The sequence below is a fragment of the Lynx rufus genome, unplaced genomic scaffold, assembly GCF_022079265.1.
Source record: "Lynx rufus isolate CCGP_SWC_20201006 ecotype Redwood Valley unplaced genomic scaffold, mLynRuf1.p SCAF_3, whole genome shotgun sequence".
Lineage (NCBI taxonomy): Eukaryota > Metazoa > Chordata > Mammalia > Carnivora > Felidae > Lynx > Lynx rufus.
The window spans coordinates 159,966,896-159,982,203 of record NW_025814845.1 but is presented as its reverse complement, the minus strand read 5'-3'; the positions used below and the strand labels follow the sequence as shown (position 1 = coordinate 159,982,203).

The following is a 15,308-nucleotide window of genomic DNA, read 5'->3' as shown; positions in this document are numbered from 1 at the left end:
TGTCCTGTTTCATATTTCTATTTCTATTTCTAATTTCTGTTTCTATTTATTATATTATAAAAAGGCTAGTTAAGCACTATTTAATGAAAAGTGTTCATCATGGCCAAACTGGAAGCCCTTTCTTCCTTAGAATAATGGATATTGCCCAATTAATCCAATAATGATTAAGTCCAATTTCTTTAATCAGCCTTTGGAGTAACTAAGGACATGAGAAGGAAGCTCCACTTCCAATATGATAATTTTTAGTTAAGGTGAACTGATGGAGAGTTGACATTTTCTGATGGATGAGGGAGGAAAGGAGAGTTTTAAAAGGAGAGCCTAAACCCACTATATAGAGCTTAATTTTAATATTTTGTAGATATTTGTCAATTTATTTCCTATAATCCATGTAACATACTGAATTACTTTCTTTTAGGTAGATCACTTCTTATCAACATATAACTGGATTCTGTCCATGTTTTGAAGTTACTGAATTTTTGTCTTTTTTTGAAAGACACTAAATTCATTTGCATTTAGTGCCATCATAGTTGTTTTAAGGGTAATTCTGATTGCTTAATTTAGCATTATGTACTTTAGTTATCTGGTTTATTTATTTTGTTTAACCGGACTAAGACTTCATAGAGTTTTCTAATTTTCTGTAATGACTTTATAACACCTAGAGGAATATTTATTTTTCTAATTAATGTAGCTAAAAATAGAACAATATCACTATATATAGCTAATATGGAAATTTAACCTAGTTTACAGTCATTAATTGTTTTTAAAAGTAGCCATCAGTTATGTCAGTAAATTTTTATTAAGTTAGTTAAAAAAAAACACTTTCTTTTTGCTCTATTTTATTTAATGAAAGAACTTATTAAATAAGAATATTAATTTAATGAATTCTAAGTAGTTCGTAGAAAAGAATGCAGTAGAATAAATATATTTAATAAAACACAAAACTAAAGATTAAATATAGACATAAAGATTAAAAGTAAGTGTTGGGGCGCTTGGGTGGCTCAGTCGGTTAAGCATCCGACTTTGGCTTAGGTCATGATCTCACGGTTCCTGAGTTCGAGCTCCTCGTTGGGCCCCGTGCTGACAGCTCAGAGCCTGGAGCCTGGTTTGGATTCTATCTCCTTCTCTCTCTGCCCCTCCCCACATGTGCTCTCTCTGTCTCTCAAAAATAAATAAATGAAAAAAGAATTTAAAAATAAATATTGTTATTGATATAGATAGATATAGATACACATATACATATGTAATTGTGGTGGATTTTGGGGAATAGTCACAGAATATAGGAAAATACATATTATTTGAATCCCTAACTTTTATAGTTAAAATTACTAATATGCTTTGAATATATGTTTTGAAAATGTTAAAAGGTACTCTCATGTTTTTAGGTGGAGATGAATACCTGTTTATAAAACAACATGTGGCTTCTCGAAAACATGGCCTCTTGTTTGGTTTCTACATTTTTCTACCTTTCCTTATTTTAATTGCCATCCTTGCTTTTAAATGGAATAAAATACAACTTTGGAACCGAGAGGGAATAGAAAATAAAGGGTAAATAAATTTATTATTGTTTATATTTAATATTAAAATATATTATGGGAAGAATCCAAATGTAATTCAGAATATTGCAAATAGGGATTCCTGGATAGTTTGTGCTATGTTTAGAAATATTGAGTCTTTGTATACACAGATTTTTTTTCTAAATTTCAGTTAGTTAGATATCTTTTATGTTATTATAGGTCCAGAGACAACTGAAGATACTCAGTTAATTCATAGCGCATTTCAAATAGGAAACCAGGTTGACTATAATTGCTTTAGGAGAAGTTTCTACTTTCCAAGCAACCCCACTTTCCTTGAATTGACATTCATCTGTGCTAAGGAGAGTAATAGAGATACAGAAGCAAATTTTGTAAATAGAATATGTAGAAGGTGAGAAAAATTAAAAAAAAATAAGATAATGAAGAAAGAACATGGAACATGATGCATTTTACACTTAATATTGTTCGTGTATTTCTAAAAATAAAATTGAGGTACTTTCACAATTGTTTTTATTTTTTTGGTAGAGCTGAGCTTGACTAGGTCTTTTATTTTAATTAAACACAATTTATATATGACATTAGTTTCATATATATAACATAATAATTCAATATTTGTATATATTACAAAACGATCACCACAATAAGTCTAGTTAACATCTGTCACCATATATAGTTACAAATGTTTTCTTCTTGTGATGAGGACTTTTAAGATCTACTCTTTTAGCAAGTTTCAAATATTCAATACAGTGTTATTAATTATAGTCACCATATTGTTTATTATATACCCATGACTTATTTATTTTATAACTGGAAGTTTGTACCTTTTGACCCCCTTCACACATTTTGCCTACCCTCTACCCTCATGTCTGGCAACTACTAATCTGTTCTTCTATTTTCTGTGTCTATCAGGGTTTTTTTTCTTTCCTTTTTTTTTAAATTTTAGATTCCACATATAAGTGAGATCGTATGGTAATTGACCTTCTCTGTCTGAATTACTTCACTTAAATGCTTTTTTCTCTACTATGACACCAATATAAGCCAGAACTTTGCTTGGTGAATATTTAGGAAAATGAGAGTGCAGAAGTAAAGGTAAATAAGTGGGGCTTGTTGTTCCATGCTAAAGGAAAATGTCTCCATTTCTTGTGTAGATGGAGATAAAATAATAGAAAATTTCCACCAACACCTCTATTTCCCAAGTTAATTAATTTTATTTCTCAACAAGTTACAGCAACGAGTTAAAGTCAATGTAGTATTCTGCATAATTTATATATGCATTTACATAATCATCAATTTGTTACAATTTATTTAAAGTCTTCTGGTGATCTTAAGAGATCTTGACAAAATCTGAATAGTTGCTAGAAGGAAACCTGATTTTTGGAAGAGAGATTATAGTAAGGGATCATGAATCATAAATAACAAAATCTAGTCGCAACAGCCTAAGTTTTAGATCAACGATAAGTGGCTTTAGGGCCACAAGGGTAAGAAATGATGTACAGCTGACGTCCAAAGGGATGGTAATGAATTGGACAGTCAGGAAATAGGTTATTCTTTCTATCACCCAAAGGTTTATGAGTGAAATAATCTCCTCTTGTCTCTCTATCCATTCTTCCAAAATGACTGCTCTGCTTGCACATGGTCCAGTTTACCTATCTTAATCCTTTTCAGATTTGTTTTCAAATAAAATATGAATAATCTTTCCACACCCAATGCTTCTTAGTTCATATTCTCAAGAGATACAAGAAAATAGCTGTGTAAGTGTACCTAAATTCAGCCAATGTTCTGTCTGGATTTATAATTCTGAGTTAGGTGTTCAAACTTGATCTTATCATCTGTGGGTAAGGTATTGTTGCTATGTAGTAAGAACGTGAACACAATGACATGCCTCTTCAACAGGAGTATAGGAGCCAAAGGAAAAAAATAGAGGTTTAATGCCACAGCATGTAACAATGTAGCTGAAAGATACAGAAACCTCATTAAGGACCTCAGTAATAAAAGTGAAATCGTTATTTACATAGTTATTTGATAGAATAATATAATTGGATATATGATAATTTAAGAATTTGAAGACTTGTGTGTAAATCGTCTTTTTTAACTTTGGAGAAGCATTATCAAACATACTACTATTTCATCCTGTCTTCCATGTAGACAAAATGGAAAAAAAGTACTAGATGGATTTAAGTTTGAAATTTTAAATGCTTAACATTCTTCAAACCTAGATCAACATTAGAAAGACCAAATGCTAGATATGTGATCACTGAGTGGGATATGGGAAGCAAAGGAGATAGCAGTACATGTGAATGGAGTAAATAGTACAAATCTAGTTTTTCTACTTTTCTTGATTTTAAGACTACGTGTTACATAACCCTAAAAGTAATGCTATTTCTTTTGTGCAGATATATATCAAAAGACAGCAATAGTAACAGCAACCTGTCATAGAATTAAAGGTGAATTGAAGGAGTCAAATTATTTTAAATGATGTAGTTTTTTTAAATTTTTATGAAATTAAAAAATTTAATTTTTAACTATTTCATGAAATAGTTTTTTAAATTTCTAACAATACTTCCTATTCCACATTTCATCATACTGATTCTTATTTATCAATATCATATACTAAAACAAAGACTGAACTCATTTTGTAATTTTGTTTTATATTAATTTAGAAATGTTAATGTTAACTAATATTAGCCAGAGACTTATTAACCAACATTTTTGTAATGACAAATTATTTTAAAATGTTTTAAATGTCTATTTATTTATCTTGAGAGAGAAAGAGAGAGCATATGAGCAGGGAAGGGTCAGAAAGAGGGAGACAGAGAATCCCAAGCAGGCTCTGCGCTGTCAGCACAGTGCCTGACAGAGGGCTCAAATCCATGAACCGTGAAATCAGAGCTAAAACCAAGAGTTGGACACTTAACTGACTGAGCCACCCAAGTGCCCAAAGAAATTATTTTAAAGAGAATTTAAAGATGTTCTTAAAATATTTATGAGCATTTATGCATCCTGCTCCCACACTTGGGGTTCCCATTGGTAGTTACACAGATTGACTCCTGATGTTTACATTTCTTTCTCACTAAGACTCCATGGTTATTGTTATTCTCAGTTTAAAGTGAGGGAACAGGCATAAGGAATTTAAATAATTCCCTATGTGTACAGATTGTAGTAAGTTTGAGCCAGAGTTTCATTTAAGACAACCAGACTCTAGGGTTTAACTCTTAAGTACTCTACAATTTTGCACAGTTTGATGTATGCCTGGTAATGAGAAGGAATTTATAATCATTGAGGATCTATTAGATGCCAGGCAAAATGATAAATGCAGTCTCTCTCCAGGGTAGAAAGACAATTCTTTACTATAGATGGGATAGTGTTTGCATCTCTATATATTGAATATATATATATATGAATTCATATATATATATATTCAATATATAGAGATGCAAACACTATTCAATATATATATGTACACACACATATACATACTTGCATATATACAGATATATCTGAATATATTCTGTATATTCTGTATATATCTATATATAATATATTCTGTATATTAGGTATATATCTGTATATATTCAAATTTGTAAGTCGATACATAAAGAAATCATAATACTTGACATGTTATAACCTATCACTGTGAATAAGTGGAAAAAATTAAAAATTCAACCATGAGTGAAAACAAGAGTTCACTCACTTACTAATCTGCTATTCCTCCATATCTTACTTTGATGGAGAGTTAAGTCAATGGATCTCTGTTTCCCCATCTTCTGCTACCAAAGAAAAAAATTACTACCCGTTATGAAAAATAGTCTTATTTCTCAGTAGGAATAATTGGGAGATTTGGTGATGAGGGAGAAGCTGGTTTTAAATTCAACTGGTTTTAAATATAATCCAATGAATGGGCCCTATTCAGTAAGAGATGTGTAAACAAAGAATTGGAGGATTTGCAAGTATTGACTCAGTTTAGATATTTAAAAGGAGGTACTTGACCTCCCAGGTTCAGTTCACATGGGGCTTTTATTTAAATGTAAAGGATACAGTGCAGCAAGAGAGAGTGCAGGCAAGCAATGGGCACCAGAGAGATACCTCATGCACAAGGTCTCAAGGTTCCTTACTTTAAATTTTAAACAGCCCATTATAAATTCCACTGCCAATGTCTTGGCAAAAAGTGAAACCAAGCATCCAGGCTTTCCCAGAGATAAAGATAGAGCTTTTCCATTCCGGCTGTAAATCAACTCCTTACAGAGGCATAGAGCTGGCAGAGGTCGCCATGCATATATCTAGGCAGGAGCTTTCCAAGCATGTGAATGATCCAATGAAGAAGTAAGTCAGGAATGTTTGATGAATAACAGTGATGTCAGTTTAGCTGGAGCAGAGTTAGTAAGGGGACTGTGGTCGTGAGTAGGTCAGACAGTAAGACTCTTGTAGGCTGTGGGAGGTCTTGGGGGCTATCTGTGTTTTATTTGGAGTGAAAGGAGGAAATCATTGGAGGATTAAGTTTTCAAGCACAGATTTCCACTTTAAAAGGCTGGTTTCTTGAAAATTGTATGGTGGCAAGAGGAGAAGTGGAGAAACCAGTTGGTGGAGAAATTACTGCAAAATGCAGGAGGAAAAGGATGGTACCTCAGACCAGGGGTAGTAAAGATGGTTTTAGGAATAAATTTTGAAGGAGACAAGCAGAATGAATTGGCAGTTTGAATATAAAGTGTAAGAAAATGTGCCTAAATAACGTTTATTGATAAAGCGGCAAGATAAGCAAGGTTAAATGTAAACACAGACCTGTTTTCAAACTTCTGCTCTTACTACATTTAAAATTTATATTAAAATCTATGTGGGTAATTGTGAACCAAGACAAGTGTCTGATATGCCATGATAAGGCATTTGTTTTCTCACACACGAGAAAATATTTCTGGTATAGTTAAAGTGTTTTTAAAGTGGTAAGGGAGGGATTCAGCATGATATGGACTGCTTTTTTACAAATTTGGGGAAAAAGTCAAACTCAGTAAGAACTGGAGGCTAGTTAAAACAGCTCCATCTGTACGTATATGGGACACTTGTTGTAAAGGCACAGAGGGCTTCTTGAAATACTCTTCCTCTGAAGATAATAGACAAATTAGTAGTTATTTGTTTCTTCACATATTCTTAGTGTTCTTTTCCTCTCTGTTTCCTTGTTGGTGATTTTCTTTAATCCATGTGAAGTGTAGAAACTGTGTAATTGAAATGTTTCTGAATAACTACTTTTAGCATTTCCTTTTACTGTGGCTATCCCAGACAATTTAGGAACAAGAAACCTGGGCTTACAAATTTCATGAAGTACAGGCCTAGATTGTGACACCATATACCAATGATTTGCTATACCTCTAGTTGCATAGTAAAATGAGATCACTTTTATTAACAATTAAAACTTAGCATTTCTCTTTTTCTATATTTGTTTTACAACAGTGACAAAACAATATCAAAAAGCCATAGGTTGGAGAAAGGATATTACCAAGACACTCACCATTAACTGACTTGATTCAAGAAAGAAAGAAAAAAAAAATGCTATCCTCTTCTTTGGTTATGGCTCAAAGCTTTCAACTTCACAAACAAAAATAAATCCTGAGAGTGAAAGTATGCAGGCTTATGTCTATTGATTCTTCTACATGTTGTGATCCTTTATGGGAAAATAAGCAACTTTTGAACCAGAGAAGCTGTCACATCCCCAGATGTGAACATTTCTTGTTCACTGAGGACACCCACAGTCCACACCTCTCCCAATTGCCCATGATTCCCTGTCTTATCCCTTCCAAGCTTTGGGATATTGAGAGGAAATGTTGCCAGATAAGGCCAGCCCCAGAACAAACACCCAGATAGACACTAACATCCATTCCATCTCCAGGGAATTGCTCCAGCTGTGTTTCTGGTCATAGATAACTGTTGTGTGTCCAGGTGAGAATTCTGTGGCCTCATGTAATTTGAGATCTAGGATATATCATTGTCCTTTGGGGAAGCCAGACTTGCTCCTCCTCCTTTGCTGGAGCTGAGCTTTTCTGGGTAATATTTTCTTGCTTCAGGGTCCCCTCCCCATCTCCCTCTTACTAAGATGAGTGCACTTCTGCATACCTCAAAGCGTTGTACATGGATAAGGGAGCCATCAACCTAGCTGGAATCTAATGAGAACCTACAGAGTCTCCCTCAATAAACAAGGATGCTCCTGGTTCAAGGTTGGGGGTACTTCACCACAGAGGCTAAGAGATTCCTTTTCCAAATGCCCATCAACTGATGAATGGATAAACATTGTATGAATAGTGATCTATGCATGCAATGGAATATTATTCAGCCATAAAAAGGAACGAAACACTGATACCCCTACAACATGGATGAACCTTTAAAACCATTCTGCTAAGTATATAAAGCCAGCCACAAAACCCATATGTTGTTTATTTGAAATATTCAGAATGGGGACATCTATACAGGCAAAGATTATTGGTTACTTATGGCTGGGTTGTTTAGGTGGGGGATGAAGATCTGGGGTGAGGGGTAGTGATAAAGGGTACAGGGTTCCGTTCGAAATGATGAAACTAAAATAGACTGTGGTGATGGCTGCACACATCTGTAAATACATGGAAAATCCTAAAAATCATTCAATTGTACACTTTAGTGGGTGATTTGTGTGGTTAAGAAACATACATATCAGGATGATTCTACCACAACTTTCCATCATCCTCAATACTACTAACTTATTTTAGGGCATTATGATAACTGGCCTACCTTATTTTTAATAAGAATTTCTAAGGATCCCAGGTATACTACCACCTAGCAGATCCAAGTTTGAAGCCTGACTGGAGTTTAACGTTGCAACTGTTGACACAATTCATCCTTGGCATAGGGTGTACTAGGATATAAGAAGATAAAAGTGAGAGATGTGTAGAGGTTGAGTTGGGTCTTAGACATGTGTGATTTAAGATTTCTCTTAGAATATTTAATGACAATTGCTTGCTCTTGTCCAGCCAAGACACATTTCCTGTTTGCCTTGCTGCCTCAGCACCTTTACAGCTTTCTGCTAGTGCTCAGAGTAGCTGTTAACAAAACACCTACGTTGCTTGTTAAGGTTTCCTTTCCCTTTCTTCAGCTGATTACAATCTAATACTGTATGAATAGGCACACTGTTGATGAAAAGCGCTTTTTGATTGCCTTATCCAGGATCAAGATCAATATTCTTGATTTTTCCTTATTTGCAAAGATACTAAATTAAGTCCGCAGTAGCACGATTCAAGCAGGAAATTTCTTGTAAAAGTGGTTAACGTCTCTATTTTCCTCTCTCCTCCATCACAGCAAATAAAAAAACATGCCAGAAAACCATGACCCAGAGAATCAAAATTACGGAGAACTTCACCAGAGAAACAAATCACGCCTCGTTGCCCCTGTGTCGCTAATGAAGAGTCTGATCAGTGACAACTTAGCCAGAACAAATCAGTTGTGTGCAAATGCATAGGCTTGTGTCTGGTGCTTCCTCTCCTTTGACCCATGGAAGCCGCTGATCCGCTCAGGGTCCTGAGGGTGAGCCAGCGCGAGCTGAAAGCAAGCGCAATCCTCACCCGCAGGGCCGGGCCAGCATGCTGGACTCCTCAGCGTTCTCCGGCCCGCGAGCCTGAGCTGCCCAACGGCCTTCAGCCTTGGTCGTGCTTGCAGCGCTTTGACCCCGCCATGTTCCTTCTCTTTGCACTGCTCTGTGCGCTTGGAGGACTGCACGCCCTCCTGGGTAAGATTGGGAAGACTGGGAAGCCTGGATTTCCTTCTCCTTTTGCCTCGAAGCAGGGCTGGGCTCTGCCAGGAGAGCAATTTTCTTTGTGGTACTCCCATGGCCTTCCCCTTCTGATCTCCTGTTGGTGCCTTCCCCAGCATCTCTCCCCCCTCCCCACCCCCCGGCCCGGGTAGGTGACTGAGGATGTTAGCCAAGGTATCTACTCCCTGCATCAGGGTCTAGAGTCTTAGCAGTTGAAATGCAGCCAGTCTTCCTGGCCAAGGGTTCTAGAGGGGTGAGTCCTGCCCTCGGTTTATTCCCCAGAGTCCCAAGGAAATGGGCACTGACGTTGTTCTGGAAACCAACAGGATGGTCCTGTAGAACTGTAATGTCTACTTTTTGTTCATTTGTTTGAATCTTAGCCATTTTGAGTGTGCCCCTGGAAATCTAGTGAAAGTTGTACACCAAGGAGGGTGGGCACATCTATGGAAGTTTACTTTCAATTTGAGACCGCCATGTACTCAGGATTAAGAACTCCATGCTCGACCGAGAAGATTGTTGCCAAGAAAAATAAATAAATAAATAAATAAAGTAAATAAATAAAAATAAATAAATAAAAACACACACACACAAAAACCCATTTTCCTACTGCAGATTCTGAAGAAATATTACTGCATGTCACAGTTCCATGGAAGATAAAGTCAAATGAGAGTGAAGATTCAGAGAAGCAGGTGAACAATCAAGAATATTTGCTTTATAATTTAAAACTTTAAGTCTCTTTTTATTTACCTTTGCATTAAGTCAGATCATACTGATCTGTAGCCACTTGCAAAGGAAACTATTTCCTGCGTTATTTTGTCTGTTAGTATATTCTGATCCTCCCTTCCCCACACTTCTGCTAACTCCTGTGCCCTTGTCATCTCTCCATTTCTTCTGACATACTTGCACACAACTTCCAAAAAATAGTAAACTCTTCTCAGGAGTAATACGAGTAGAAAAAAAAATCAGTATGAAATATGTGTAACAGTGGTCCAGCCTGCAATTATTACAAATTTGTGAATGGCCACTAAAGCGACAAAAAAGGAAAAAAAAAATGATCTCCAGGAAAATTTTGACCCAGAAGCATCAGACTTTGTAGAGGTAATAGCCAAAGAAAGAAGGTAAGAGAAAGAAAAAAAATTTCATATTTGCCTGCATATAATGAAAAAGATTACAATAAATAAATACGAATTGGAAAAAGAAGTTGAAAATGCTTACTTGCTATATAAAAAGAGTTAAATTGAAGGCATCCGCTCTTGAATATTTTCTTAACTAAAATATTTCAAATTTGTATAGTTTTCATATTTTACATATTAAACTGGATGTCACAATAAAGGGGTTTAGATTTCCATGTTGTTAAAATGCTGTAGTCAATATATTTTATTATATTGTATTATATTATATTATATTATATTATATTATATTATATTATATTTATTATATATTATAATATAAATATATTATATTTCCAGGTAACCCTGGAAAACATTTTCAGGTTGAAGGAACAATTTTTGAAATAAAAGTTAAAAAAATTAAGAATTCATTAACTGTGTTTTGACATATAGAATTGGAGCTTATCCCAATTAAGTTCTACTACTGAACAATTATAATAAAAAATAAAATGTGTGCGAAAATGTACTTGAAAATCATAATAAAATAATTTCCTTTAGACTAGTTGTATTTCTTATACTAATCTCATTTAATTCTTACATTAACCTTCTGAAATAGGAAATATATATATATATATATATATATATATATAATACATACACACATGTATTTAGAAAAAAAAGATTAAAAATGTTAAGGGCATCAAACCTATAAGCTTTAGGACATGGAATCTAATCTTTAATTTATAACTCCAATTTCATTATAAGTAAACTACTTTTTTCTGAAAAACTTCTTTGCATAAAACATGTTTTGTTTGTTTTTTCTGATTTACTTCTGTTTGTACTTCTGTTTGTCACTGCACGGTCACTTTAAACTTCAAGCTGTTTACTTCAAATTGCCTGTCCAAAGCATATGGCAGCATTGAGGAACATGACATAGTTTTACCTAATGTGTTCAGTATACATTTTTTGTATTCTATATATGGAATTCTGTAAGCTGTTTTTCCCTGTGATAGAGTATGCTAATGGTCTCCTTTGATTTCTTATAGTAGACATCCTTTATCTCTCTTATTTTCTTCCTTTAATACCTTTTTATCCCAAGTCTTTAAAAAATTTTATTAGACATATGAAAGATTCTTTTTTCATGGACTTTCAGTTTTTCATGACACCCGCACTTTCCACTAAAACAATGACGTGGATTTGGAGATATTACAGGAATTATGCAGAAGGTGTCCACCCTCAAAATTTTATCTAAGTATATTTGTGGAAGCCAAATAACCGTGGAAGCCGTTATTGATATAACACTGGGAAGAATGTCCTCAGATGAGGAGAACAGTTACAGTGGGTTTATTTCCTTCTGTCAGTGCCTTCCTGCTAAAGACCATTGTGAACCTACGTGTAAGTCAAAACAAGTTAGGGTTATTGTGGTGAGAAAGAATACACACAATGGGACCCATGAGGCATCTCAGCAAGCAGGTATTAGAAAGACATTAAGATTTAGCCTTAAGGGGCTTGGTGAAGTTTTAAGAAACAGGCTTTTGTTCTGGTTTGGATGCAGTGCAGGAAGTACAGGTGATTCTATGATTGTGTATCTTAATAAATCTTATCTAGGAGAAGGGAAGGCTAGAACAATCTTAGAGTTGTAATTGGTTAAGAAGCAACAGCTTCTCATGGTAGCCCAACAAGGAGATATTTGGTCATTTTTTTTCTGGCTTGGAACATGTTTATATTTTGCCCGTATTTAAACACAGTTATGATATTGTCTTGTTTTTGTCTTGATCCATAATTGTCTCATAGTAGCTGTGTGTGATGTTGATGTTTTATGAATGTGTTTATTTTAAACTAAATCAAATCCACCTTATTGTTATTTTTTAATGGATTTTGATTTTTCTCTCATATCCAAAAACTTACCAACACTAAGTTCACTTAGGTTTCCTCCTATGATTTATTGGAGAAGTTTTATAATAGGTCTATAATACTTTTTTAATGTTTGTGTAAGGTGTGAGATCTGGGTTGAGCTTCAACATTTTGATATGGGCATCCAATTTTCCCAGCACCATTAATTGAAATTCCTATCATTTCTCCACTGAAATACATTTGCATATTAAAAAAGTCAGTTGATTATATTTTAATGGGTCTATTTATGAGCTCTTTCTCTCTCTCTTTTGGCCAATAGTATGTTGTCTTATTTATAGTAGCTTTATGGAAGATCTTGAAAGTGAGCAATGTGATTAATTCAACTTTGTTCTTCCTTAGAATTCTGATGACTGGCTATACAAGGTCCTTTACTTTTTGTTAGTTTTTTTGTATTTAACTTCTTACATGACCCATAGTAAAAAAATGAAATAAGCATACCTAAATCTCCATTTCTCAGCAGTTTTGAAATATATTCTTAACTCTTGCCTCTTTGCTGTACTATATTTGCCTACATAAATTTCCATTAGCTGATGTTGGAAGTTTTGGAAAGAGCTTCTCTTTTACTTATTCTTGCATACCTTCCACCTATAAGATTAGTTTGTATTTAATCTCAGAAACTTTCTTGGCTTTGATGCTTCAGATATATCCGATCTCTTATAATAATAATTTACTTAAAAAACAACAATTAAATTTTCACTTATATGATCTATAATTGGATCATTTCCATATTTGTCTGTTAGCAGGTTAGCAGTGTAATACATCCTGTTACTTCTCTAAGGATGTTAAATGTACTTATTTTTCAGGTCCTGTCTTACTACTTTACATTTTTCTTAGGAATCATTTATTTCATCTGTTGAATTTGATATCTTTCCTTCTTGATGTAGACATTCCTCAGAAGTTAAATTGTTTTGTATCATATACTTGCCATTTTAGTTGAGATCCTGCCATATTTTTCTTTTGCCTCTGTTTTGCATTTGGTCTAAGATAACGTATTGGGTCTGCTATAGTTCATTATAGTAGTTTTATAGGAATTACAAAGATAAGGTTTGCGTCAGTTCTAGGTTATTAGTCATCTGGTCTTCTGAAATGTGTGCTTCTTGTACTTCCTGGGCGTTTCCAGTCATAGACATCACGGACCTCTCCCAAGCTTTCAGACTCTGGGCCAGCATAAAATCGATATCTTTTCTGAAATTGGTTTGTTTTGGAAAGAAATTATGCATTTTCTGGAATAGGTATCTGTCTGCCTTTGTGGAGATAGTCCACTGACTGTAAACATACACTAAGTCTTCTCTTGTTCCTGAATGTCACCACATTAAAATGATAAGCACTGTTATAACTCAGTCCCTGTTGTATAAGAGCTCCTATTCCTGGAGCTACAGCATTGCTCCCTATCTTGTTTCGTGGGTCCTTTCTTCCTCAGTTTTATATGTTAAGAATTGCTAAGTGGCACTAGGTGAATACAGTAGTATGTGTGTGTTTATGTTTTACATACATACATATATATAATGTAAATTTGTTATTTCATTATAATTGGTGTAGAATGTAAGCCTATTGTCATGTCTTTCATCTTGACCTATAAAGTTATGTTTTTTCTAAATAGAAGCAATTAATGTATAGTATTAATAATGGTAAATTATATATTTTTTCAGAAGGTAGTCTTCATTTTTTCTTTTCAAAAAGCCAACCCTATGCATTAAATTCATCACCCTAATCCTAAATTTACCAGAATAATAAATTCTTACTATTGAGAATAATAAATTCTGAAGAATACATTGATTTTCTAAATGGGTCCTGTCTTTTTATAAATTGAGGTAATATTGGAATATAACATTATGTAGGTTTCAGATGTCCAATATTATAATTCAACATCTCTGTGCACTACAAATTGATCATCACAAAGAGTCTAGCTACCATCCATCGCCATACAAATTATCCCCTTTACCTATTTTTCCCACTCCTGACCTTCTTTACCCTCTGATAACCACCAATCTATTCTCTCTATCTACGAGTTTTGTTTTGTTTCCTTTAATTTTGTTCCTTCATTTGTTTTGTTCTTATACCACATATAAGTGAAATCATATACTATCTGTCTTTCTCTGTCTGATTTATTCCTCTTAGTATACCTTCAAGGTTCATTCATGTTGTTGTAAATGGCAAGGTTTCATTCTATTTGTGGCTGATTAATATTCCATTGTGTATGTGTATTCACATATATATCACATCATCTTTATTCATCTATTTTTAAGTTTACTTATTTATTTTGAGAGAGAGAGAGAGAGCACAAGCAGGGGTGGGGCAAAGAGAGAGGATCCCAAGCAGGCTTTGCACTGTCAGCACGGAGCCCTGCATGGGGCTTGAACTCATGAACTGTGAGATAATCACCTGACCTGAGATCTATAGTCAGATGCTTAACTTACTGAGCCACCTAGGTGCCCCCATTGATGGACATATAGACTGTTTCCATTTCTTGGCTATTATAAATAATGTTGCAGTGAACATAGAGGTGCATATATCTTTTTGAATAAGCATTTTTATATTATTTGGATAAATATCCAGCAGTGGAACAGAGGGATATGTGGCAGTTGTATTCTTAATTTTTTGAGGAATCTCTATACTATTTTCCATAGTGGCTGCATTAATTTACATTTCTACCAAAAGTGTACAAGTGTTCCCTTTTCTCCACATCCTCTCCAACAATAGTTATTTCTTGCCTTTTTTATAATGGCCATTCTAATTGGTGTGAGATAATATCTCATTGTGGTTTTGATTTGCATTTCCCTGATAATAGTGATGTTGAACATCTTTACATGTTCCTGTTGGCCATCTATATGCTTGTTTTGTGAATAGTCTATTCAGATCCTCTGCCCATTTTTAATCAAATTTTGTTGTTGTTGCTGAGTTGTGTGAGCTCTTTGTATATCTTGTAGATTAACCCCTTATTAGATGCATGACTTGAAAATATCTTCTCCCATTTAGTAGGCCAACTTTTCA

At 34.4% G+C, this 15,308-nt stretch overlaps 2 protein-coding genes across 2 annotated transcripts in view; both read left to right on the top strand.

Moving 5' to 3' along the window:
• The window catches only part of LOC124521323 (A disintegrin and metallopeptidase domain 3-like), a 116,226-nt gene extending 112,258 nt beyond the window's left edge, over positions 1 to 3,968 (top strand). The window contains exons 19-20 of the mRNA XM_047092420.1: positions 1,383 to 1,545; positions 3,926 to 3,968. Coding sequence (XP_046948376.1) covers positions 1,383 to 1,545; positions 3,926 to 3,968 — 206 coding nt within the window. The remainder of the gene's footprint in view (positions 1 to 1,382; positions 1,546 to 3,925) is intronic.
• Positions 3,969 to 9,035: 5,067 nt separating this feature from the next.
• LOC124521203 (disintegrin and metalloproteinase domain-containing protein 18-like) overlaps positions 9,036 to 15,308 on the top strand; it is a 146,526-nt gene continuing 140,253 nt past the window's right edge. The window contains exons 1-2 of the mRNA XM_047092313.1: positions 9,036 to 9,270; positions 9,907 to 9,983. Of these exons, the coding sequence (XP_046948269.1) occupies positions 9,036 to 9,270; positions 9,907 to 9,983 (312 nt within the window). The remainder of the gene's footprint in view (positions 9,271 to 9,906; positions 9,984 to 15,308) is intronic.